This window comes from Monodelphis domestica, chromosome 3 (assembly GCF_027887165.1).
Source record: "Monodelphis domestica isolate mMonDom1 chromosome 3, mMonDom1.pri, whole genome shotgun sequence".
NCBI lineage: Eukaryota > Metazoa > Chordata > Mammalia > Didelphimorphia > Didelphidae > Monodelphis > Monodelphis domestica.
The window spans coordinates 91571938-91599272 of record NC_077229.1 but is presented as its reverse complement, the minus strand read 5'-3'; the positions used below and the strand labels follow the sequence as shown (position 1 = coordinate 91599272).

Genomic DNA, 27335 nt, shown 5'->3' with positions numbered 1-27335 from the left:
GAACTGAGAGGTTGAGGGACAGGATAAGTGGCTGACCCTGCTCACAGGGTCAGTCTAGGTTCAGATTTGGGTCTAAGACCAGGCCTGTCACTTGATGACAAAGATAATCCAAAAGTCTCTCTCTCTCTCTCTGGAGCCTTCTATTAGAGTTAGGTAAGTCATCAAGTGTGCCATAGTTTCATGTAGGGGTTGGGCAAGATGGCTGCTAAGTTCTCTTCCAATTCTAACATTCTATGATTAACCAGAAGGTACGGGAAATGTTCAATCTACTGTTGATTTTATTACCTTAAATTTTACTGATGACAGTGAAACCCCATTTCATTGTTTTCTTTATGTGTAAAATTGTAGAGAACTATAGTATTTGCCATGAATGGGGTAATAATAATTTGTAATTGGCTTGTTTCAAGTCATTCAAAACTTAAAAGGAGGAAAAACTAGTTTACTGATGTAATAAACTTGGGAGTAGGGTTTGTTGAGTATGTCATAATTTATAAACAAAGTGAAAGTTAATTGCATAATCTTGAGGGTAAAGGCTTTTGTTTGAAGAGGTATTATATTGGGAACAGTTTTGAAAACACGAGTTAGGAAACATGGGTTTTTAAATCCCACTTCTTACATTTATCAGTTGTATTGACTTCATTTCTGAGCCCAAGTTTTTTCATCAGTAAAATGGGAATGACAAAATCATTATTTGTCTTTGTATCTCCAGTGCCTAGAACATTCACTTTTCCTAGTGCTAGATTTACCCTAGAAATTGTCTCTAAAAGCATTTGTACCCCCTCCTGGGAAGCAACCAAGGGAATTACACCAATAGACCCAACTTAAAAAAACAAAAAAAGATCAACAACATTAAAAACTCTCATACCCCTTTCCCCCCATGCAAAATAAGGTTACATAAAGGATATGCCCTTGAAGGGAAAAAAGAAGTCACAAAAGTCAAAGGAGTGTCTTGTTTCTAAGATATGGTCTAATGTGTAAAGAGCACTAGATTGACTTGACTTGAAGTGTCACAAACTTTAACTTTTATCTTCGGATCTACTACTTTAGCTCTTGGTTGCCCCCTATTACATTGAGTAAATTGGATGACTAAGTCTGTTCCTTTCAAATAGGGATAACTCTGGCTGTTACTAACAGAAGGCAAGGTTGGCGTCTTCCTTTTATTAAAAATTGCTTGTGACACTGGGCAAGTAACTCAATTCCTACTGCCTAGCCCTTACCCCTCTTCTGCTTTGGAATCAATACATGGCATTGATTCTAAGATGGAAGGCAAAGGTTAAAAAAGAAACCGGCTAACTACAGCTGAAGAAATCATTTTTATCTCTAAAATTAACCCTACTTATTGGCGATGCTTTGCATGTTATCTTCATACCTGTGGAATCCCCTACTCACCCAATTGAACTTAAGCTTCTAGAAGGCAAAGATTTTTTAATTTGAATTCCCATGCTGGGGCTGGGACCTAAGTGGCACTTAAAGCCTATGGAAATCAATTGAATGGCAAGGGCTCAAAAATGTTTTTTCATTAAATGGATGAAAGACAGGAAATGAGAGAGAGAGAGAGCTCATGAAACCATGTAAGGTGTTATTACCACAATCATGATGTTGGCGGTAAGTGTTTGCAGGTAGATCTCACCACACTTCTTTGCTAATATATCCACAGTGGCTTTTTATTGCCCCTGTAAGGTTCAAATTCCTTTTCCTGGCAATCAAGTCCCTCCACAATCTGGCTCCACCTCTTATCGTAGTTACTCCCTTCTATGAACTCTCTGCTCCAGCCACATCGGATTACTTTGCTCCCAATACACAGTGAGCTCTCAAACCTCTAGAGACAAGGCAGCACAATAATAATTTGGCACTAGGGTGGGACTAGGACTTATATTGTAGGTCTACTTACTAGCTGTGTGAACTTAGGAAGCTACTTTACCTCTCTGGGTCTCAATTTCCTCACCTGTAAAATGAGATTCAGTTCAACAAACATTTTATTAAGTGTAGCTATCAAGTACTAGCATTGCTAGGTAGGAAGAAGGCAAAGACCAAATCAAAACAGCTGCTGCCCTTACACATTCAACTGCTTAGATTATCTTTAAGATTCTACTCTTAAGTGGAAGGATCCTAATCAATGATCTTTGCTAACATCGTTCCCAAGTCGTAGGATGTCCTTATTAGAATCCAATTCATATGCCACCACCTCCTCCAGCAACCCAACTTGGTCCCTCTTACCCTCGGGTCCACCGAGATCTTCCTCTTCAGACCACCCACTGCACTATATTTAGTATTTAGCCTAAGTATCATATCTAATGCTGCCTCCAAGACCCTCCGCCCTCCTCGATCTAATTTGATTATAAAAACTCCAAAGAAGCCCGGGGCCGTCTCAGCACCCGTTTCCTTTCTCCTCCAAGATCTGCCCGAAGAGTTATAAGTGTTTTCCTTTGACGAAGCCTATGTTCTCTTCCCTAGATTTAGAGCATACAAAATTACCAAGAGAACCCAATGATATTGAGATCAAGTGGTAATTCTCCTTGTTCCAAGTTCCATCGATTCCTCCCTCTCCCCCCGGCCAAAATTCACTCCCGGGCCCTAGACTAGGAATCCCCGGCCTTGAGGGCTCCAGCTCTCGGCAGGCATTTCTGTGCCTACCCTCCACGAGTCTCCGGACCTAGGAGACCGGGCTGGGCGGGGCGCGCGGAGCTCCGAGGGCAGGGGAGGGGACTTCGAGGAGGGAGCCATGGCGGGGGAGTTCGAGGGCCCGCCCAGCCCCCAGCGCGCGTGCGCGGCGAGGCTCGCGGCTATGGCGACCCGGCCACTCTCCCAACTCCCCCTCCCCCCATCCATTCTGCCGACCCTCACACACAGCTAGGCCCGAGGAAGCTCCACCTTCTTGAGCCGGTCCATCAGGACGCTCTTGTTGCCGCCGCTATCCAGGTTTCGCTTCTTCAGCTCGGCCCTGAGGTCAATCACCCGCAGGTCGCTTAGCCGCCGGGTCCCGGTCTCTGAGGAGGCGGAGCTGAGCCCTGCCGTGACAGAACTGGAATCGCCTGCGCCTGACAGAATCTCCGCCATCCCGAAGGGTCCTTCCTCCGCTGCCCAACTAGCACGATTCGGGCGACTGCCACAGCTAGGAACACAAAATGGCGCCGCCTGCGAGGGAGCGGCACCAGCCTCCCCCACCCGTGGCGTCACTGCGCGCGCGCCGAGAAGGTGGTTCTTTTCGAGAGCCCCCCCCCAACTAAATCTCGGAGCGCATGCGCCGGACCTGTCTGTAACCAGGAAGGAAGGAGCTTCACGGTCGAGGTGCGCAGGCGCTTAAAACGCAAACAAACTCCCGCCCCTAACTAGTAGAGCACATGCGCAGCACAACTTGGGGGGCGGGGTCATCGGTACGATTGTGTATCACGTGGGTGGTTGCGCGCTGTCCTACAGTACGCAAATGCAAACGCCCTCGGGGAGGGGGTGGGTGGGAAACCCCAAGTCGGTTGGGGCGCATGCGTAACCGGAAAGGAGGCTGGCTAGTGCGTTTTCCTCGCAAACGGCGCCATTTTGTGTTCGGAACTGCCGCAGCGGCTGCTGTGTATAAGGTGGACAGCAAAGACAGGGGGCACCCAGGATGGCAGAGGCTCTGTCAGGTGCAGGCGATTCGGGTTCTGGCTCGGCGGGTCTCGGCTCCGCTTCCTCGGAGACCGGGACCCGGCGTCTCAGCGACCTGCGAGTGATCGACCTCCGGGCCGAGCTGAAGAAGCGGAACCTGGACACCGGCGGCAACAAGAGCATCCTGATGGACCGACTCAAAAAGGTGAGGCACCGGTACACATCCGGGGCCCAGGCGCTCGGTTTCGAGGGGGAGGGTGGAGGAGATGAATCCGGTGCGTGGGTTTCTTAGCGCGCACGCGTGTTGGAGGCAAGGGTAAGGGGGGCACGCGCCCATTACTTGGGTCCTGACATCTCTCTTCCGCGTTGCGCTCCTCCCACCCGGCAGCTCTTGTCAACTTGCCCACCTCATCCCCACCAAAAACTTGGGAACCGGCTTGGGTTCCTGGAGAACCTATGTAATAGAAGTTCGCGTCGGAGTGGGAAGGAGAGAAGTAGGGAGTAAGTATAAACTTCATGTTCTAGGACTCTGGCCACTGTTCATCCTCAAACCGGCTTGAAGTTTTTTTGCACGGTGTCTCGACCCTTTGACATTTTGCCCTGAATAGTGCTCTTCGCTCACGAGATACAAAGTTCAAACTGTTGGTTTCTGGTGAACCTAGGAAAAGGGAGGAGTGTTTATGTGCAGTACACGTAAATGAACGGCCTGAGTTTAGGTCCAGTGTCCATCGAGAAGTGTAAACATCACCTCAAACGAATATAAGCTATTTGGGAATGTGATAAGTGAAGTTACCTCACTGATTTCTAGGCTTTCTGCCCAGTTTGACCAGCAGAACAAGAGTCAGTGAAAGGGATGATTACAGGGAAAGTTTATTGCTTATAAAGTACATAATGTTATGCATCTAATAAGTTCTTATGAAACTAATATCTTAATAGGCAATTGAGGAAGAAGGGGGCGATCCTGATGAAATTGAGATTGCATCCGAAGCTTCGAGCAAGAAAATTACAAAGAGACATATCAAAGGTATGTGTGTATACTCAACATCGAGGTTTTGCTGAGCTGGAGAAGGCAGAGAATACTTTTTTCTTTTTTGTTTTGACTGCATTGCTTAATCAGATTAATGTAGTTTTGATTTTGTATTTTTAAAAAGTGAGCTTAGATTAGCAGTTAGTTAAACACAGGCAGGGCGCCAAGCAGGTGCTTTTAATTGCCCACGGGTTCATAGCATTACCACCCCTCTTTAATAAATCTTATTCTTGATAATGGCAATAGCTTTCATTTTCATGTGGCTTCTACATAAAAACTTAAGTACTTTGACTTATGTTATCTCATTCGATCTTGACCATATCTTTGAAATAGTTGGGGAAGGTGGAATTTATTGCCTATTTTCAAATGAGGAAGCTCAGAGGTCAATCTACTATTCTAAAAAAACAAATTTTAGTCAATTGAATAGCACTTTGCTGTGAATTAACTGGTCCTTTGAAAATAGCGTATCCATAAGAACACTAGACAAATACTTTGAATTGTCAAAGAATATTGTTCACTTTCTTCCCAAATTTTGAACTATTTTAGCATTGATGAGCTAGTGTAGGCTAGCATATTGTGATTATTTTTATATGGGTCACTTATATTCCATTGTGTACAATTTAAGCTTTCCTGTCCATGAGGCATTATATAAATATTACTATTATTATGACTTTACATAGTAACATTTTTAGTTCATATGGCATTACTGTTTTTCTTTCTTTAATATGTTTTATTTTTAACTTAAACACCAAAAATGAACATTTCCATTAATACAGAAGAATATCATGAAACAAACTCCATACTGTTTTTTTAAAAAAACCTAAAATATCTTGTTATTTTCTAAACTGTCTGTGCTTTCTTTTAAACATTCTTCTCTTCCCGCATGTGCATTTAAAAAAAAAAAATTCTTTACCTTCTGTCTTAGAATAGATACTAAGTATCTCTTCCTAGACAGAAGCAAATGGGGTTTAAATGACTTGCCCAGGGTCACCCAGTTAGGAAGTATCTGAGGCCATATTTGAACCCAGGTCCTCCTGACTCCAGATCTGGGGATCTATCCACTGTACCACCTATTTAGCCCCTGCATGTGTATTTTAAAAATTGTTTTCAGTTGCTCACCCCTTTTTTGACATTATTTCTAATAACCTATATTCCCCTACTCCTTCCCAATTAAAAACTGAGGAAAAAAACACCCTTGTAACAAATAGGCACAGTCAATCAGGCAAAGGGATTGCCATAGTGGCTATACCCCTAAATAGTATGTCTATTTCTTGAGTGAGATGAGTGATCACCTCAGGAATTGGTCAGGAGGTAGGTAACATGCTTTACCATATGTACACTGGATAACTGATTGAAAGACAAGAACTCATCAATTCAGTGACCAAAGTTTTTTCTTGTACAATATTGTTGTCTTTGTATGAATTATTCTGGTTCTGCTCCCTTTACATCAATTCATACTACACAGGATTTTCTGCCGTCTTTTTTGTTATTTCTTAGGGTGAAATATTGTTATATTACATTCATATACCATAATTTGTTCAGCCATTGATGGGTATCCTCTTGGATAGTAATTCTTTTTTTTCCCTATCTTTTTAATCTACTCCTTCCCTCCCTGACTCCCCCCCACTTTACTCTCAATAAGTTTCACTTGTGGGTGTTTGAACACCTCTCGGTATTATCTTCCCTCTTAACTACCTCTTCCTATCCCCATTGCTGCTTGTTTCTTTCTTTGTTGGTGTCTGTACATTCAGCCCTACTTTATCCATTTCATGAATGAACTTCTTTAGATGCCTGCTCCCCTGTTGCTTTCTCCATGTTTTTATACTCTTCTCATGCACTCCAACTATGAAAATAGCAAGTCCTTCCCCCTATTTTCTCAGTTCTGTATTTCTTATACTTTCTCCTTCCCCTCTTAAATATCAGTCTGCTTTCCAAAACAAGTTTTATTTTTTTAGTTATCAAGCATTTTTCCCCTCCCTATCCATTTCCCTTCTTCTACTGGAAAAAATAAGAAAACAAACTCTGTGACAAATATGAATAGTTGGGGAAAACAAGTTACTTCATTGGCTAAATCCAAGAATTATATATATCATTCTGCACCCTGAATCCTTCACCTTTTTGTTAGGAGGTGGGTAACATGTTTCGTTATCAATCTTCTAGAATCGTGAATGCTTATTGATAGAGTTCTTAGTCTTTCAAAGTTTTTTCTCTTTACACTGATACAGTTATTATAAAAGCTATTCTGATTCTTATCACTTCACTCAGCATCAGTCCTTTGCTATGACAAAAAAGCTGCTATAAATATTTTTGTACATATGGGTCCATTTTCTTTTTCTTTGGTCTCTTTGGCTTATAGACCTAATAACGGTATACAATTGCCTTGGAGGCTATTCACGATTTTAAAACATTTTTGGCATTATTTCAAATTGCTTTCATGAAGTGCTAGACCAATTCATTGCTCCATCAGAAGTGTGTTAATGTTCCTGTTTTCCCTCCAATGCTTGTCATTTAACTTTTTTGTCCATTTTACTAATCTGATGGATGTGAACTGGAGCCTCAGTTGCTTTAATTTGCACTTCTCTGATTATTAATGATCCTGAAATAACATTTTCTTATATGGTTATAGGTATCTGGAGTATTACATGCTAATACCCTTTGACCATTTTCAATTGGCAGATGGCTCTTATTCATATAGATTTGAATCAGTTCCTTTTATCTTGTGTATATATACACATATATTATAAATATATTTTTATCGGAGAAAACTTGTTGCAAGGGTTTTTTTCCCCCCAGTTAATGGTTTCCTTTCTAATCATAGCTGCATTAGATTTGTTCGTGCAAAAACTTTAATTTTATGTAATCAAAATTGTCCATTTTATCTTAAGTGATTCTCTATCCTTTGGTCGTAGATCTGAAAGGTAATTTTTTTCTTTGTTCTAATTTGTTTATAATGTCACCTTTTATAGCCAAGTTGTATACCCATTTGGAGTTTTAATTTTGATCCATGATTTAAGATATTAGTCTAAACCTAATTTCTATTAGACTACTACTGTCTGGTTTTCTTAGCATTTTATGTCATGTAGTTCTTACCCTACCAGCGAGCTAGGGCCTTTGGGTTTATCCCACACCAGGCTTCTAAGTTAGATTACTTTGGCATGTTGTGCACCATATCTGTTCCACTGATCAACCTTTATTTTAAAATCAGTATTAAAATGTTTTGATGATTGCTGATTTTTATGAGTTTGAGAATCTGGTACTGCTGGGCCCCCTTTTTGACCTTTTTAAAAAAGAATTTCTCTTGAGATTCCTGATCTATTGATGCTCCAGATGAATTTGTTATTTTTTCTTGTTCTACAAAATGATCCTTTGATAGTTTGGCATTGAATAAGTAAATTAATTCAGGTAGTATTGGCATTTTTTCTTGTGTTTGTATTTCAAAGTAACATCTTACCTCTGATCTTTCTATCAGAAAAGCTTGAAAATCCTATAGTCCATTTCCCCCCCCCCCCTTATAGATTATATCAGCTTTGTAGGTTAAGTTATTTTTGTTTGTAAGCCTATATTATTTGCCTTTTGGAATTTTCCAAGATCTCCTCTCATATATAGTAGAGGCTACCAGGTCTTGTGTGATCCTGACTGGTTTCTTGGTATTTGAATTGCTTCTTTCAGGATACTTGTAGTATTTTTTAATTTGATGTGGGGGCTCAGAATTTTGTTTGTGATGTACCTGGGACTTTTCATTTTTGGATTATTTATTTTGGATTCTGGCTCTAATAGGTCTGGGCAGTTTATATTTATGATTTCTTGAAATATATTGTTGAGGCTTTTTTAAATGGTGTTTAGGGAGTTCAGTGATTCTTAAATTACTATCTCCTTGACCTGTTTTCCAGGTCAGTTGTTTATAATATCAGATAGCTTAGTCTTTCCCCCTCACTCCCCATCCCCTTAGATTTTGTTCTAATATTTCTTGCTGTCTCACAGAGTCATTGATTTCTGTTTGGTCTGTTCTAGTTTTCAGGGATTCTGTTTCTTGGGTAAGATTTACCACTATCTTCTGAACTATTTATTCTCCTTTATTCTTTGCTCCTGAGCTTTTATTTCCTTTATTATTATTATTATTATTTTTTATCTCGCTTCATTTCTTCTAGGTATTCATGTAGTCTTTGTGGAAAATCCATCTTTTCCTTTGAGTCACTGCTTGCAGTTGAGGTGGCGCTGCTGTTGAGAGGTCATATCCAGGGCAGTCAACTGAACACTATTAGCCCATTCACCTAAATTATGGTATAAAAAATTATGATGACATCATTATGAAAATAAAAGATTCCTTTTGTTGTGTACATATATGTACTAAGGAATTTATAAATAAGACAGGACCTTAGTATGTGCTTTTAAGTTATCAATTTGATAAAATTGAGGAAGACTAAAGCACTTAGATTCTGTGTGCAAGATGTTAGAAATACTGAGTTAATTTTCTTGGGAAGAAATAAAAAAGCAGCTTTTGTTAAAGTGTGACTCTACTACAAGCAGTGGAGGACATTGCTTAGAAAGTTCAGAGTAGAAAATTATTGCTGGCACTATCCAAAATTTTAACCTAGATTAGTTTTATTTATTTATTTTTTGTAACTCTACAGCTGTCTTTGGAAGTTGAAATCTTATAGTGCATTAAATAAAGACCTTGTAAATTTGGATATATTTTTTAAAAAGGTAAAATTTTGACAGTTTATAAGATCTAAAATTAGCTAAAATTAAAAAGATATGATAATCTTTTTATATAGGCACCTCAAACCTAACATAACCAAATCAATTCATTTTCCCCTGAAAACCACCCTCCCTAACTTTCCTGTTTTATTTGTGAATACCATGATCCTTCCAGTCACCCAGGTTTTTATAGCTTTGTGTCTCCTTATTCTCTCACCCCATATAACCATAGTTTGTGTGTTTTTATCCTCACATATCTCCTATATGGCCTATTCTTGGCAGCTAGTTGGAGTCAAGACCTGACTTCAGATTTGGGCTCAGGCACTTACTAGCTGTGATGACCCTGGATTACAAAACTTCTGTCTCACTAGTTTCCTCATCTGTAAAATGGGGATAATAATAGCATCTATCCCACCAGAGTGGTTAGTGAAGATCAAAAGAGATAATATTTGTAAAGCACTTAGCACAGTGCCTAGCACACAGAATGTGCTAAATAAATGCTTCTTCCCTTCCTTCCATTCCTCTCTCCTCTTTTCTTTCCCTCCCCTTTTCACACAAGTACCAACCTAGTTGAATAGCCTAATTGGTCTCCTCCCCAATCCATTCTATTAGTTGGTGAGTAATTTTCCTAAAGCATATTTCTGGCCATGTCTATCCACCAGTTGGTAAATTCAGAGGGAATATAAAGTCCTATTTGGTATTTAAAGCCCTGTACAACCTGATTCCAACCTATTTTTTCCAACTTTATATATCATTCTGCTTCACAAACTAGGGTTTTTGTCTTACTGTGTTCTTACTTAGGATTTACATCTTCCTTCCCCATGCCTTTGGAATGTATTTCTGAAGTGCGTTCCTTTTTAGAATGCATAGTTTTCTTCAGAATTTAGCTTTCCACCCCTTACATGAAATCTTTCCTGACCTCCCCAATCCTGACATTGTATTTTGTATGTGCTTACATCTTTTCTCTCTTTAGAGGTAGGGACCATTTTATGTTTAGGACCCAGCACAGTGCCTTGCACATAGTAGGCTCTTAAGAAATGCTTCTTGTGATTCATTGACACTATTAATATCTGTGTTTTCATTTATAATGAGGAAGAGAATAATGAATGGTTGTAGACTGCTAATTTCATTTACCCTGGGGAAAGATAAATAATGCTTGTTGTCATATTAATCTACATCATTAGAAATTTGTTATAGTGTAGCTCTGAAATTAGATATGATAGAACTCTGAGCCTTATTCAATGTGATATGTGATTTCTCATGTAATTGACTCAAGCCAAAAGACTCAAACCAAATTTATGACCACTAAAAGTAGGAGATGGCAAAATTTAGCTGTTTTTCAAATTTTTGCCTAGAGGTGACTTAAAATTTTGAGTGATTCAAAACTGCTTGGAGTTTAAATTCTTTCTTAAAAGGTTCATAGTCTAACTTAGAAATATAAAAATTATTTTTTAAAAATGTGAAGGTGGGATGACTTTTGATATCCTAAATGTGTATTTGATTAGGACCAAAAAATTTTTATTAAAACTTAACATGATGTCTTCAATAGACATTCATTATTCTATTAAGAAGTTATATGGTCTCTTGGAAGTCATGGACCACAATTGGATTCATTCTAACAACTGAATAAACTTACTTCCTTTAAAGAGAAAGTATTGCAATTGAACTCAATTTCTTGTTCTCACATCCTGAGAGAAGGAAGAAATGCCCCCCTTCCATTTTTTAATCTTTTTGCCCTGCACATTCCCTTCCTCCCCTCTTCTCCCAGTAAGTGTTCTATTTTCCTTTTGAATAACAAAGGCAGCTGTACAGTACCTTGGTGATAATTTTGGAGGAAAATTGCTTTTGTTTATATAATCATCAATTTTGGTCATATTTTTGTTGGTATATTTAGTTGTCCTCCCCTTCTCTCCTTCCCTCCCCTGACCTCCATTGACAAAATCATCCTATCTTGCTCCTGGAACCAGCCCCATTGTGAGTAAATTATTGGATGAAAATGCTAAATTGTTTTTTAGATTGAGTGTTTAAATATTGGTGATGCTTTGCATAGATACAGTTAATTCAATGCCTAAGATGCGGTGTGACTTTGAGATCATTTACAGATTTTTACTTTGTGATACAAGTGTCAGCAAGTATTTTATGACCAAATTAAAGGAAAGATAGAGCTATTTTGTTAAGCCCCCACACAACTTGAGATTGCAAGCAACTTAGATAATGTTCTAGTGATAACTAATGTAAAACTACTGCACAGCCATGAGAATGTGGATGCTTCATGAAATTCATGCTAACTTAGTTTGGATTATATTAAAAGAAGTTGACCTGTTAAGTCTTTTGCAAAGATGAATTAGGTATGAGAGGAGAATTTCTATAAGAATGTGTGATATTTCACAATTATACTGTTGTTAGGGCGTAAGCCAGAGGAAGAGGGTGCTGAAGATAATGGACTAGAGGAAGATTCTGGAGATGGACAGGTAAGCAGAACCATTTTGGTGCTGCAATATACTAATTCTACATTTCAGTCCAAGTAGCTATTATATATGCTTTTTTTGTTTTTACAGGAGGACAATGAAACAAGTTTGGATAACTTGCAGGATATAGACATGATGGATATTAGTGTGTTAGATGAGACTGAAATAGATAATGGCAGTGCTGCTGACTGTGGTGAAGACTACAGTGCTGATAATATTCTTGACTCCTTGTCTGATAGTAAAGAAAATGCTGATGCAGAATTGAAACAACTTCCAGATCAGCTTACAGAACATACTGTAGGTAACTTGGAAACATCTCAGAAATGTACCAAAACATTTTTAAAATTCAAAGAAATACAAGCATTGCTGTAGTATCTCCTACACATATGGAATCAAATCAAATCAAACTATTTAAAATCAAATAGAAACTGTTATCATTGTCAAATAAAGACTTGATTTGGGGTCTAAAAATTCAGGGGATATGAAACTAATTATGCCCATTTAAAACTTGTGTAGAGCATATCAGCTGTAAAGGATAGCTTGAATTTAGTTTCTATTATCGATTTTTGACCTTTTATCATGTTACAGTTTTGATAGAGAGATGGATTTAATCCTTTCAAATACTTAATACATTATCTGCATCACAGTAAAAGTTGTTCTCTTAGAGGGCCGATTAGATGAGAATCAGGTTTGGGGGGGGGGCGACCTTAAAACCATCTAGGCTTCTTGGTATGGACATTTTGTACTGGAAATACTTTTTTATAAGATCTAATCAACTGTAAACTAATGAATTTGAATTATAGGACTGGGTTTAAGCATTTAAGAATTCTAAAAAGTATAATTCCTAGCATTCTTTCAGCTGAGAATAAGTGAGCACACCTGGAATTGTGTAATAGGACTGTGTTGTTTCTTTAAAGACTTGTATGAGCATTTCTGTTTACTACATCTATTTTCTTTCTGTTTTGTAACTTCAATAAACATTTCAAGCTTAGAAAATAGAAAAGGGAACTATTATATAACACAGATTAATTATGTGACCATGGGAAGATCACTTGGCTTTCCAGTGCTATATATAAAGGCCTTTACATTGATGAAATAATACCCCAAGATCTCTTCTTTTCTCTCCCACTTTCCCCCTAGTCCCACCCCTACACAAATTGAAGATGGTTTAGAATTTTTCTTAGCAGTTTTTCCTGGATATTCCTAAATTTAGAGCTAGAGGGAACCTCAGAAATCCTATTTAATACATTGAAGTCCTGATTTTTAAACAGTTTTTATTTACTGTTACATTTTAATTTGCAATCTTGGCACAGAAAAAAAGAGAATTAGTAGTAATGTAATTTTTCTTTGGTGTTTTGATCTAGTGGAGTATGGCCTACAATAGGTCACATATGCTGTCTGGAAATAATCAGACTGATGGGGTTTTTTCCTCTTAGAATTTTTATGTCTTATTCAGACATCTGATTGCAAAGGTATGGTTCTTTTTGTTTCTATGAAGTAATCTTTCATTTAATCTTTCAGACTACCGGAGAAGGAGTTGGAAATAGTTTGGATGCTTCATCATCAGACTTCACTGTAATACAGGTAGATTATCTTATGATTCCTAGGATTTTAGAATCTAGATTTAGAGCTGGGAGGGACTCAATTTATTTAGTTTTATCTCCTTATCATCTTGTAGATGAGGTAATTGAAGCCCCAAAAAGTGAATTGTGACCTTAGATTACACAGATAGTACATAGCAGAACCAGGAAGCCCAGGATGTCTTGTTCCAATAATTTTTCTAGTATACTATATACTGTTATCTTTCAGTTATCTCCACTTTCCCTCCAAAATGTTTCTTGCACCTGTCATCTTTTTCTTCTCATTGCTACCACCCTGTTTAGGACTTTCGTACCCTTGTAGTAAATTGAGATAGATAATTATAGGATGAGGAGAATGATTTCAAACTAGATCAGTGTACTGTTATTACAGGAAAAATTATGATTGTTTGGGGATGGAATAAATTCAGAACCAAAATATGAATCCTAGAGTTTAGAGTTAAAAGAATCTTAGGGAATCTAATTCTCTTATTTTGGGTATAAAGATACTAAAGCCCAGAAAGGTTAACTGACTTTTGCCTATGGTCACTCAAATATTACATGGCAGATTATGGATATCAATTTCATATTCTAAATCCTAGTACTTTTAACACAACAACTGAAAACTGGTTCATAGGGTAATGTTAGCATTAGGAAATTGAACTCTAGCACACAATTTATTAAACTAGGTTAAGTGAAAAATGTGTGGAATTAGTCAAATATGAGAATGTATAGAAGGTACCTGAAACTGAAAATGCTATAAAAATAATAATAGAAGTATGTAAGATTTTTTTAAGGATTCATGGTTTCATTAGTGTTGGATATACCCTCTATGGATGTAGATTTCTGCTTCCCTCCATGCTTTAGTGAATAATCTTCATGGGTTGCTTTTTCTAAAAACAGTCATCACTCAGTGGCTAGCTTTTTGCTGATGAGCTTCTTAAAATTTAGCTTGTCGTCAAAGTATATACAGTCTGCCATCAGGTCGTCTATACCTGAAATTTTTCCAATTTGATAGCATCTTCCTGAAGTTGAGCACCATTTGGCATAGCTTTCTATATAGAACTTTTTTATTTTAAAATTTTAAGTATTTTTCCATGGTTACATGATTCATTTTCTTTACCTCCCCTCTTCCCTTCTCCCTTCCTGGAGCTGACAAGCAATTGCATTGGGTTATGCATGTTATCACTTGATACCTATTTCCACATTATTCATTTTTGTCATAGAGTAATCTTTTAAAACCCAAACCCCAAATCATATACCCATATAAACAAGTGATAAATCATATGCGTTTCTATTCCTACAGTTCTTTCTCTTGATGTGGATAGTATTCTTTCTCATAAGTCCCTCAGAATTGTCCTGGATCATTGCATTGCTATTAGTAGTGAAGTTGATTATATTTGATTGTTCTACAATGTTTCAGTTGTTGTGTACAATGTTCTGGTTCAGCTCATTTCACTCTGCATCAGTTCATGGAGGTCTTTCCAGTTCATAAAGAAATCAAGTAGTTCATTTGTCCTTATGTAATAGTATTGTATATAGTCTTAAGACAACAGTTTTGCATTGGTTAAAAACTAGTGGTTTTTTTCCCTGATATTCCACACAGTTTAAGATGATTTTTAAAAATGAGTAACTTGAGTTATACCCATTGTTCTAAATAATTGTTTTTGGCAGCTTTACAGGCTAATAGTTTTCTGCTTCAACTGGGCAAAAGCTGATCTGCATAGAGACAAAATTCAGTGAGCTCAGAGAGGCTTTAATGATCTGTGTCTACAGTCTCAAAAATGAGGATTTGAGACATGACTCCTACTAGATAGTTGATCAGTCCATTGGAAGAGTGGGAAGTTGGTTCAAATATCACCCTCCTTGCAATAATCAATCACAGGGCTTCCACACACCCATGCTTATCCAGTTGTTATTCCCTAACATTCCACCAAAGGCACGAATAGCAGCATCTACACAGGTACTATTAGGGAAATCTCCTTTTCCATAAACTCCCTGCCTTCCAGGTTGCCCTTGGGGAGTTTCATCTGTTATCCCCCACCTCCCATCCCTACTTTAAGTTTTGCTTTGGGTGGGACAGTCACAGTATTACGAATGTGATTTATGGATACACATATTGGGGAGGGGGGGTGTCAGCTCAGAAATGTTTTCCTGCTTGAAGTGTACACTCAGAAAGAAAATATGGGTGACCACAGCTCTGTAGCAAATTGGTTCTTGTGAATTAGATTAAGAATTTAGGTCAAGAAAAATGGGATTGACAAATTGAAAATGTCAAAAACTCGAAATTAAGTGAAATGATTTATTTCCTAGGGATAGTGTCTTGTAAATTGTTAGATTAACATGTGGCTCTGTCTCCTGTGGAAAATGTTTGGTTAATGTGCTATTTTTTTATAGTGCTTTGCTTTGTTTTTCTTCATAGGATAATGAAGAACCACCCTTGGAGCCAGGTACTGTTAAACAAAAACATGATGGTTATGGCTTGGCAATTTCCCCACTAATCTTTTTTATTTTTTAAGCTTATTATTACATGTTTTTAAAGAAGTGTGACTGTTGTGTGTTATTTAATGGTGGACAATCCGGATCATACAAGGATCAGAGATTGGAAACCCAGTCATATCACCAGATCTGTGGAAGTTGTGTTCTGGTTATTTGAGGTAAAATATTTTTAGAGATGAAATGGTTATGTCCATCTCTTTAACCACATACATTCTTTTAAATGATCTTGAAATAATTTAACAGTCATTCTTTGTGCTTCTACACATGAAACAGATCTTGTGATATTGTGCAGTATATTTATTTGGTAATTTTGATTAAAGCAGTCAGGCAGTTTAAAGCTGTTGTAGGGGATGTTAAAAACATAAGAAGTGAATGGATTCCAGAAGAGGAAAGACAGTTTCTACATGAGAATTCCAAACATATTGTTCCCTTTCTGGACTGCAAATAATACTCCTGCACCGTTGGAAGAGTTTCTGGTTTTCATGTTGGACTATTCTGTTAAAAGAAATTCAAAAGAAATTTGGAAATTGAGCTGTCAGTGAATGGTGATACTTTCAGTTAAAGACCTTGGACTTTGGAAGCTAAGTGTGAAGAGCCAGATGTGAACAACAACATAAAGAAGAATACCAAGGAACAGCCAGAAGGGTTTTGGGGGTTAAATCTTGGGGGCCTTTTATCTTCCCTATAGTTTTGAGGCTTAATATACTAGACTGTTGGAATGCAGGTAGTGTTAAACAGTGTAAGTTTGTGTACATTAGGGTTTTCCAATCTCTGTGTAGCTAGCAGTTCTCTTCGTGTTAGTGTGGCAGCCGTGCCAGTTCCGCATTTGTGATTGCTTTATTTCCCTGGTAATTAAACCTTGTGCCATTCTATTCCTGTTAAATCCATAGAAAATGAGAAAATACTCGACATTTTGGGGGAAACTTGTAAGTCTGACCCACTAAAAGAAGAAGGTTCCGACCTGGAGCAGCCATTTTCACAGGATGCAAGTAGCGTGGGGCCAAACAAAAAGCTTGCAGAGGAAGAGGACAATTTTGACACTGCTCATCCAGAGGAGGATGCATTAGATGTGGACAGCGAGTCAACACAAGCTATTGCCAAGAAGGCAGAAAAGCACTTAGACATAGTGAAAAGGGAGAAAAGCGAGCAGAAAGTAGACGAAGAGAAAATGGACTCTGATACTGTAGTGGTAGAGAATCTAAATGATCAGAGTAGCAAAGCATCAGAAAATGCGGAAGCTTCTAGCGAGGAAGCCCAGGAAACACCAGAGAAAGCCTCAAGCCCCGAAACCAAAGATAGCAAAGAAGACATTAAGAAAAGTGAAGATGAAGCTTATAATGAAGACTCATCTGCTACTAAAGAGTCCTCTACCAATGAGGGCGGTGATCAGAAAATGAGGTTTGTTTTTTCTCAGTTCTAGACCAGATGCTATCTTTTTTTCATTGGTCATTTAATGACACTCATAAGCTGTTTTCTTCAATTGGCCAGCCAGACTGATGAAATTGTAGTTTACTTCTAAAGAATGTTTTATTTCCCTTTGTGTATTTTTAATGGGTGATTTGATTTCTTTCCTTTTCTCAACCTAACATGGTTGTGTTTTTAAATTGTTCCTAATTGTTATCTTCAGCTAAACAGAATTGACTTTAGGAATCTGACTTAATTACTTTTTGTCAGATTTCCAATGCAAGTTTGCAAAGCTGTCTTTTAAAATTTTATTTCAGACCTAATTTTCTGGTAGGTATTAAGTTGTAGAACATGCCATACTTTTTTTTGAGTTAGTTTTCCTAATGCTTTTTCCTGCTTGAGTAACATTAACTTTTGTCTCTAGCTTTATTGAGGACGACACAGATATAAAGCCAGCCTTAAAGGATGACAAAGGTATGATTTTGCTTAGAAAAGGAATTATTTTTATGTAGTTTCCCTACTTTGGAGGCAGAGGGTATTCCTTAAATATGTATTGTTCTTATGAACAACTTTTTTAAAAGATAGGATTAAAAAATGCAGACTGTTTTAAAACTTTGGTAAATCAGTTTTCCGCAGATGCTTTTGATAGGCTTGCAGGGAACTATCTGATTAACAGTATGCATAGCTTTTGAATATTTGGGAAATAGCATTTAGTTTTTGAAGATGGCAGCCATCTAATAGTGAAATTATAAAATACCATGTTAACAGCATCACAGTCATTTTTTTCCTGACTGGCTAAACTCAACAGCAAAAATTCTGAAAATTAGTTGGTACTTATTTTAGAGGGTTGTCTGACAAATAGAAAGCATTTTTTCAGATCCTTCATTTGCCCCCTCATACTGGAATTGGGTGCTTTTATTTTTTCTTAAAATCCTTCCTTTCTGTCTTACTAACCATTCTAAGACATAAGAGTGAAAAGGGCTGCTGGACTATTGAATAAGGATTTGCTCAGGGTCACACAGCTAGGAAGTGTCTGAGATCCACTCTGAACCCAAGACCTCCCAACTCCAGGCCTGGCTCTATATCTACTGCACTACTTACATGCCCTGAGTTTGATGCTTTTAGTCATATTTTTTGTTCTTGTGAGATAAATGTACAAAGTAACTTATTCTTACCACAGATGTTTTTGATTTGGTATCATGGAAGGCTTGGGAAATTACTAAGGAATTTGAACTCAGAATTGAAGTTGTGTTTAAGTAGGTGTTTCTGTTTGTTTTTGTTTTTAAATACCAGTTTCTAGGTAAAGCAATAATAATCTTCTTTTTTAATTAGGTCGTGTTAGTAGCAGTTCTGGTAGGAATTTGTGGGTTAGTGGACTCTCTTCAACTACCAGAGCCACAGACTTGAAGAACCTTTTCAGCAAGTATGGAAAGGTAAGGTCTTGCAACACCTGGCTCCTAGTTGTAGCTAGATTGAAGTAAGCAATTTTAACTTGAGAAGCAGTAGAGTTACTTCCTAAAGAAACTTTAAGCAAATTTTAATTGCTGCTGTTTTCTGTGTTTAAATCGTTTATATCACTATCTTTTCACAATGAATGCCCCCTTCCTATTCCTGAGTAGAAGTTTTCTTATAATGAATAGTCAAGTAAAACTAACCATTAGCCCATCTGAAAATGGTATGCTTCTTTCTATGCCTGTAGTTGACCATCTCTCCTGAATCTCTATCAGCCCTCTACTGTCTTCATTAGTCTGCTTAGGGGGGAACTGAGGCAAGATAGAAATTAGTTTCTCTCTGCAAGGAGTATTATATTTTTATGAGGTTTATTAAAGGTTAAGGATTAAAGAAAATACAGAATAAGAAAGCACATGCCTAGGCCAGAGAGGCCTAGACAAGATAACTTCACATCATGAAAGAGACGCGTCTGCTCCAAAATGGAAGTCCAAAAAGAGGCTGAGTCTATTCACAACCATGTTTAAATACCCCATCTCGCTCTCGGCCCAGGTGAGAATTCATTGAGATTGGAGGGCATTCTGGGGAAGTGGAGCAAGGATTTCTGGGGATTGAAGTCCTGGATTCGAGTATTTTTACATACCCCCGTTTGATCCTCTGGGGAGGACTTTCCCAAAGGATCATAAAAACATAATCAATTTTAAAGATTACAATAAATTGAGGATAAGAGAAAAAAACCAATAACTGCTGGACACATTGACAAAAAGCCAGTTAGGAGGCAGTCCCCTTTGGCATGAGAGTATACATACAAATAAATGTTCAATCAACCACACCCAAAGTTCATTTTTGTGCAACTTGTGGTCTGGAGGCTTCTTCATGGTGTTTTCTCTAACAGTTCAGTTTCTGGATTCAGAGAGGTATCATGTTTCTTTACCTAAAATTCTTCTAAAAAGGAATTTAAACTTTGCAATTTAAAATAATGATATTTTTTACATTCCCCCGTTAGGGTGATTGAAAAAGAAAAAAAAATACAGGATTATTTAGGGATGCATGGCTGAGGTATGAGGTATATGAATCAATTGGTAAGAGAAATTAAAAAGATATCAGAAAAATCCAAATTAAAAAAATAGTAGATGAAAATATAGACTATCAAAGTCTTATGTGTAAACATTCCAAGTAAAGGAAAAATAAATCTATAACAGATCCTTGAATCAGGGCCCACCAAAATGATCTAAGCAATGATGCATTTACCCAGTCAGTAGCCAGGACTACAGAAAGGTACCACATTATGAAAGGCAGAAAAGGGACCAGATTATATGAGCCAAGGTTTCGGGGATACTCGTCTTTGAGTATTTTCAGAGTGAGTGTGGACACAAGGAAAGCCTATGTCTAGCAATGATAAACACAGTAACCTCGAGTCTTCACACTAGGTTCAAAATCTTTGCATTGGCCTAGAAGTTTATCAATCCATCCTGGATTGGCTTTTCTTTGGCCCTGTGCATTCTGTGTGTATGGCATTCTGTGCATGGCTCCTGTGTGTATATCTTGTCCTGGAATCAGATAGAATCATTAAGCAAAGTCCCATAATTTTTTAAAAATAATTAGTGGCATCATTTTTATAGTCACAAGCTTTTGGGGCATGCATTAGCAATTGTATCTTAAACTTATATTACTGCAAAATCAAAAGGTTATTAATGCTGGTGACATGTGCTTCAAATATAAAAAAGGAGAGAAAAATTAAAAAAAGTGAAATAGTATATTGCACATGCAAGAAAATATAATAATAAAAGAGCTTTAAAAATTCAAAAACAGCTTATAATCATTGACACACCGTGTCAGCTAAGAAAATGTAGAATACAAGGCTTTCTCACCAAAATGAGATCCATTTCCTCTTCATGTCTGGCCATGCTCCACTGAATTGAGCAAGGTAACATTTTTAATTTTTAAAAAACAGTATTACAAATATGTAGTCATCAATATCCCCAAAATTTCTCAATAGCCCGGTCTAATCCAGCATCGACTTTCATGAATCACTTGAGTTAACTTGTAACTTTTTTTTTTCTTGGTGAAAAATAGCACTTAGGCATGACACAAGACTTTATAATACACTCCAGATATTAGCCTATGGACCGTGCTCTTCATTGCATTCTTAGAAATACCCAGTTACATGCAATTGAGGTGTCAGTGGACATGCTGTTATTAGGTCTTGGCATATACATAGGTCTTGAACCAATCACCGAATTGCTGAATTCCTGACTCCAAGAATGGAAATAGTTTTGCTGATGAATCCTGTTCATTTTGTGTATGTCTGATGTAGCTATTTAGGAAATTTATCTGTAGGTGGCATCAAAATATGTTTTATGCTTGCTGCCATTTATGGGTTGTGTTTTGATATCCCCAGTGTCTCAGTGCTGGACTTTTATAGATTTATATATTAGGCTTGGGAAAGACCTTAAATGACAGTTTGTTCCATTCTCTTATTTTATAAATGAAGAAATTGATTCCTAGAGTGAGGTCTAGTGCTGCCAGGTGCCAAGGATACAATGAGAAATTTTGAAAGAGTCCTTACCCTGAAGAAATTTAGATCCTATTTGGGGAAAACAATATGGACAAAGATTAAATAGACATAAAATATATAGTAAGTAACTGGGAATAAGGAGGATGACACTACCAACTAGGAAAGAGAGGAAAGGCTTCATGTTGGAAGGGGCTCTTTAGCTTAGGCTTGAAGCTAGGAAGGATTCTTAGAGGCAGAGGAGCAGGCAGGAAAGTGGATAGAGTACTGGATTTGGAGTATCAAGATCTGAATTCAAATTTTGCCTTAAGCATTTACTAGCTTTATGATCTGTGGTGAGTCACTTAACCTGAGCTTCAGTTTCCTCATCTGTAAATGGAGATATTAGGAGGCTAATAATAATAGGGATCATAATACATAAAGTATTTTCATACCTTAAACTTCTATATACATTTTAGCTATTATATTGATGTGAGACGGGCATTGCAGGCATGGGGGACAGCCTGTTATTATACATATAGATAGATGATGCAGTAGATAGAACCGTGAGATTTGGATTCAGGAAGACACATCTAGCTTCACACTCCTAGCTGTGTCAACCTGGGCAAGTCACCTAACTACTATTTGTCTCAGTTACCTCATATTTAAAATCAGATAATAATAGTACCTACTTCCCAGGGTTGTGAGGATCAAATTTGTATATTTGTATAGTGCTTAGTGACATATAAATATAGCCTGCTATTGTTGCTGAATCTTACATAATTAGTATTTCTTCTCTTTCAATGGATCTTGATTGTGTGATGGGGTAGGATACAGGTCAAAATCTCCTTATAAGACTTCTGAATCTTTTATTGTCCTGGATTTTATGTTCTTTTCTGTGGCATGCAGAAATAGAATTTTGCCTCTTGTTAAAGAGAGACCCATAACCCTACTGTTGGACAGTAAAGACTCCAAACAGGGCTACTTAATTGACTACTTGATAATGAGTTACTTTTTACTGGGTTCTTCGGATTGTTTGACAGAATTAGGTGTGACTTTTAGACAAGAAATGACAAAAGCACTATATGAATAAGTATAGTAGTGCTACTTTTTAAAAAAAATTTTATGATATTTGATCATTTCTAAGCATTATTCATTAAAGACAAAGATCATTTTCTTTTCCTCCCCCCCAAACCCCATAGCCGATGCGTGATTCCACTGGGTATCACATGTGTTCTTGATTCGAACCCATTGCCATGTTGTTAGTATTTCCATTAGAGTGTTCGTTTAGAGTCTCTCCTCTGTCATGTCCCCTCAACTGCTGTAGTCAGGCAGTTGCTTTTCCTCAGTGTTTCTACTCCCACAGTTTGTCCTCTGCTTATGGATTTTTCTTGTGATTAAATACTAAGTGCTTTATTGAGAAACAGTGTGATGTGGTAGATAGAGAACTGACTTTGCAGGAAAATTGAGCTTCAAGCCCCTATATATACTAGCTTTGTGACCCTGAGCACATCAGTTTAACCTTATAGATGCCCTACTCAACTTTTTTTTTTTAATCCCTTACCTTTCATCTTAGAATCAATACTGTGTATTTGTTCTAAGGCAAAAGAGTGGTAAGGGCTAGGCAATGGGGGCTAAATGACTTGCCCAGGGTCACACAGCTAAGAAGTGTTGGAGGTCACATTTGAACTCAGGACCTCCCATCTCTGGACCTGGTTCTCGATCTGAGCCACCCAGCTGCCCCCCCAACACAACTCTTTTGAAAAAAAGACTTTCAGTTGCAGAGAAGGTACCAACTTGTATTGATAAATGTAGTATCTTCTTTTAAGAGTTCTATATTAATAAAATCAGGGGTCTAGGCCCTATCCAAAAGTTCTTGTTTTTTGTTTTTGTTGGTTTTTTTTAATAATTGCTTGTGTTTGTTTGGATTTAACTTTTCACAAACAAAGGAAGCAATGTCTCTGGAATTTAATGTTTGTCCAGTGGAAGAAGCAAGAATTGACATAACTTTACTTGTACTTAGCAGAGTGGCTCCCCTGAATACTTAACTCATCCTACTTCCTTTAGATCTTGTGAGTCATAAAACATCCTTTTAAAAGTTTGAAGGATCTGACAGGGGACTTAGCAATAGGAATTTGAAGAGATGATTTGGGCCAAACCTTTCATTTTGCAGATGAGGAAACTTACCAAGAGAGGTATGAGGACTTGTCTAATGGTATACTGAGAATAGCACCTTCCAGGGTTGATACTAGAAATATGTGCTGCCAAGTCCTAGTGCTGTTCTTTTTGCATTTTGTCTCATCTTTAGTATAATCTCTTAGAGACTTACATAAATATGAGGGCATTTGTAACTTAGCTTGTGGCATAAGTAACAAATGGGTGGTTTGGTGAGGGGGCATGAGAAGTAGGGATAGACCGTTCTACATGGTTTCAAAGGAACATTGAAATAGAGGGAAGAAAATGGACAGAATGGGAGGGTTTTTTAATGAGTCACGAAGATGTTTTTAGTGAGATTCTATTTGACACCAATTACTTGAATTTGAAGTTTGGTTTTTCCAATATGAAGGAGAGAGACCCTTTATTTTCATTTATCATTTTGATTAATTGTAAGGAACTTTTACAGTTTTAGGTAGTAGATCATATTGCAGTAACAAGCATAATAATGGTAATAGCTTTTGGATGTCATTGGCTTGTTATCAATTAGAACATTTGACCAGGTTACTTTTATGCAAAAATTTAAAAAAATTGTTTTCCCAAAGGTTGTTGGAGCCAAAGTGGTAACTAATGCTCGTAGTCCCGGGGCACGGTGTTATGGTTTTGTTACAATGTCTACATCTGATGAAGCCACAAAGTGTATTAACCACCTTCACCGAACAGAATTACATGGAAGAATGATCTCAGTAGAAAAAGTAAGTGGTGCACTTATGTACTTCTATGTATCATATAAGTGAAAGGCCTTCCTTGTTCATCATTTCTGGCCAAATTAATTTTAGGCCAAAAATGAGCCTGCCGGGAAGAAACCTTCTGACCGTAAAGACTGTGAAATAAAAAAGGAAAAATCAAGCAGCGGGGAAAGACATCACTCCACTGACTCCAGGTCTGAAAGGTAAAGGAATTTTAAAAATGTTGCTCTTTGCATACTTTAGGGGTTATGGGGTAGTAGGGAGGAGGACGAGGAGTTGGAAAAGGACTGTATACAGATGTGCCACAGTGGTATGGAAACTACATCCACAGGAGCAATATCAATGGAGAGAATTACTGGAAAGTAATGCATGAGATTTGTATTTAGAGAGCATGGGATGGTAGGTTTATGGGCTGAGATCATGTAGTCTGAACCATTCAGTATAAGTGAGATCCATTGAGGTATGGATGTAGTAAGTGACCAAGGTTCTAGTTCCCAGGTGAATTCTCTTTCCACAATACTCTTGCTGGTTCTCAGGAAACATTGTTCCTTTTCACATACTTGGTATATGTGCTATGGCTTACCTCTGTTCTCTTTTTCACCAAGATGATATTGAAAAGACAGGATTTTAAAAAAATGTTAAATTATTTTAATGTTTAAATAACTATAATAATTAAGATGTACATTTTTAATTTCACTTTGTTTTATAAAGTATGGTTTTAGAGGAGTGCCTGTATCTTCACATTTCAGAGAGTCTTTCTAAGCTCAGTCTAGTAAATGCTTCCACATTCTAGTAAATGTTTTCCACATTCTGGCAATGTGATTTGTTTGCTGTTCTAATTCTACTCAAAGTCTGAAACATCTTGAATCCCTTGAAAGAAAGTTGTCAATATCAGGAAACATTCATAGTCTTTTTGTTTTCTTTTTGCTGCCCTTAGAATTTTTTAGAGTAGAAGATTCCACTTCATAAATAATGATAGAGTTATTGTTAAATTAAATGTGGAATAGCAAGTGTTTATTATCTTGATCAAATAGCTGTTTGTAAGTCAAGAAATTATAGATGCCAGCTAAATTAGCTTTTAATAGTTGGGAATGAAAGTCATGATTTTATAAGCATTTTTTCAGAGAAGACTTTGTAGAGAGTGTTGGCTAGAATTTAAGGTGGTAGAATATGGGATCTCGGCCAAATGAGGTGTTTGATTATAGGAGGTATGTTTTTAAGTTCATAATATGCCTGCTAGATTTCATGGAGGATACCTGAATATTCTCAAGGAGTTAATGATCTAGCAAGGTGACATGAGAAAGCATCTATTAAATAACTTAAAAAAATGCCAAATAGGATGCCAAAATGCATGGAACTGTGAGGAAATGCTAGTGGCTACAAAGGAAAACATTGTGGAAAGACTTAGTGGAAGAGATGCAATTTGAACTGAATTTTGAAAGAATAGCAGGATTTCATTATGGAGATAGGATGGTATAATAGTAATAAATAATAATAATAATAGCAGCCAACATTAATCTAGGGCCTATTTGTGCCAGGCACAGTGCTAAGCACTTTACTGTTATAATGTCATTTAATCCTCACAACAGTCCTAGGATGCTACTATCATTTTACAGATGAGAAAACTGAGGCAAACATATTACCTTGCCCTAATATCACACAACTAGTAAATGTCTAGAGTAGGTTTTGAAATCAGATCTTTCTGACTCTAGGTCCAGTGCTCTATCTACCGCATCACCAAGCTCCTCCAGGTAAAAGAGCATGATGACATGATATATATAAGAAGTTTTTTTGTTTTGCTTTTTCCCATTGAGAGGAAAAGTTAGGTAAAGTAAATGATCTTCATGGTGTTTAGAGCCAAATTTCCAAATACTTATAGTCATGCTGTCTGCTCAGTTTATTAACATTTATGAAGTGTTTACTATGCGTCAGGCACTGTGCTAAGTGCTCAGGTACAAGAAAGGCAAAAGGTAGTCTCTTCTTTCAAGAGGAGCTTATATTCTAAAGGAGATGAAGCACAAATGAGAATGGCAAATAAGCTATATATGTCATAAATAGCAAATAATTAACATAAGGAAGGCACTAGTATTAATTTTTAAAAAAATTTACTTAATTTAGAATATTTTTCCATGGTTACAAGATTCATGTTCTTTCCCTGCTCTCTCCAATCCCCGTCCCGTAGCTGATGCACAATTCCTCTGGGTTTTACATGTGTCGTTGATCAAGACCTATTTCCATACCATTAATATTTGCACTAGGGTGATCATTTATAGTCTATATCCCCAATCATATTCCCATCTACCCTTGTGATTGAGCAGTTGTTTTTCTTCTGTGTTTCTATTCCCACAGTTCTTCATCTGACTGCAGTTAGTGTTTTTTTTCATAAGTCCCTCAGAATTGTTCTGGATCATTGCATTGCTGCTTATAGAGAAGTCCATTACATTTGATTGTGCCACAGTGTATCAGTCTCTTTGTACAATGTTTTCCTGGTTCTGCTCCTTTCACTCTGCATCAATTCCTGGAAGTCGATCCAGTTCACATGGAATCCCTCCAGTTCATTATTCCTTTGGGCACAATAGTATTCCATCACCAACATATACCACAATTTGTTCAGCCATTCCCCAATTGAAGGGCATCCCCTCATTTTCCAATTTTTTTTGCTACAAAGAACATAGCTATGAATATTTTGGTACAAGTCTTTTTCCTTATTATCTCTTTAGGGTACAAACCCAGCAGAGGCACTAGAATTAAAAAAGGGACTGGGAAAGGCTTCCTGTAGAATGTGCCATTTTAGTTGATATTGTAGCCAGGAGGCAGAGATGGGGAGAGTATTCTAGGTATGGAGGACAGTACCTAGAGTTGGGGGATTGAATGTCTTCTTCAAGGAACAGCCAGGAATCCAGTCTTATTGGATTGGAAAATGTAATAGATGGGGTGATAAAGGGCTTTAAATGACAGAGGATTTTCTATTTGATGTCAGGTGTGATAGGAAAGGAATTTAGTAAGTTTTGAGAGTGGGGATTAAGTATTTAGATCCATTTTAATGAGAATTCCATTTTGAGCGATGCATTGTTTTTTGGGTACTTGAATGTTATTGCTTTGCTTTTTTAATAGAACTGTAATTAAGAGTGAGAAAAAAGAAGATAAAAGATCTGAAGACAGAAAGGATGAAAAAGACCAAGATGAACTAAAACCTGGGTCAGCAGATCGATCTAGAGCCACCAAATCAGGTAA

At 37.4% G+C, this 27335-nt stretch overlaps 2 protein-coding genes across 14 annotated transcripts in view; one reads left to right on the top strand and one right to left on the bottom strand.

The window, feature by feature from the left end:
* LOC100024904 (scaffold attachment factor B1) overlaps positions 1-3274 on the bottom strand; it is a 36596-nt gene extending 33322 nt beyond the window's left edge. For 2 of the 4 annotated variants that reach the window (XM_001375971.5, XM_003340720.4), the window contains exon 1: positions 2872-3190. In XM_001375971.5, coding sequence (XP_001376008.1) covers positions 2872-3057 — 186 coding nt within the window. In that variant the 5' untranslated portion in view covers positions 3058-3190. Of the gene's footprint in view, positions 1-2871 lie in introns of all 4 variants that reach the window. The other 2 variants (XM_007488943.3, XM_007488944.3) reach the window with 2 other exon arrangements.
* Positions 3275-3443: 169 nt separating this feature from the next.
* SAFB2 (scaffold attachment factor B2) overlaps positions 3444-27335 on the top strand; it is a 39414-nt gene continuing 15522 nt past the window's right edge. For 3 of the 10 annotated variants that reach the window (XR_008917404.1, XM_056822489.1, XM_056822488.1), the window contains exons 1-13: positions 3474-3787; positions 4519-4606; positions 11714-11778; positions 11866-12072; positions 13297-13359; positions 15775-15802; positions 16742-17249; positions 17680-17729; positions 18588-18688; positions 23958-24107; positions 24192-24304; positions 25814-25852; positions 27216-27331. Coding sequence is in view for 9 of the 10 variants with exons in the window: in XM_056822489.1 (XP_056678467.1) it covers positions 3602-3787; positions 4519-4606; positions 11714-11778; positions 11866-12072; positions 13297-13359; positions 15775-15802; positions 16742-17249; positions 17680-17729; positions 18588-18688; positions 23958-24107; positions 24192-24304; positions 25814-25852; positions 27216-27331 (1714 nt within the window). In the remaining variant the exon portion in view is untranslated. Of the gene's footprint in view, positions 3788-3938; positions 4084-4518; positions 4607-11713; positions 11779-11865; positions 12073-13296; positions 13360-15774; positions 15803-16741; positions 17250-17679; positions 17730-18587; positions 18689-23957; positions 24108-24191; positions 24305-25813; positions 25853-27215; positions 27332-27335 lie in introns of those variants that run through there. The other 7 variants (XM_007488948.3, XM_007488947.3, XM_056822493.1 and 4 more) reach the window with 6 other exon arrangements.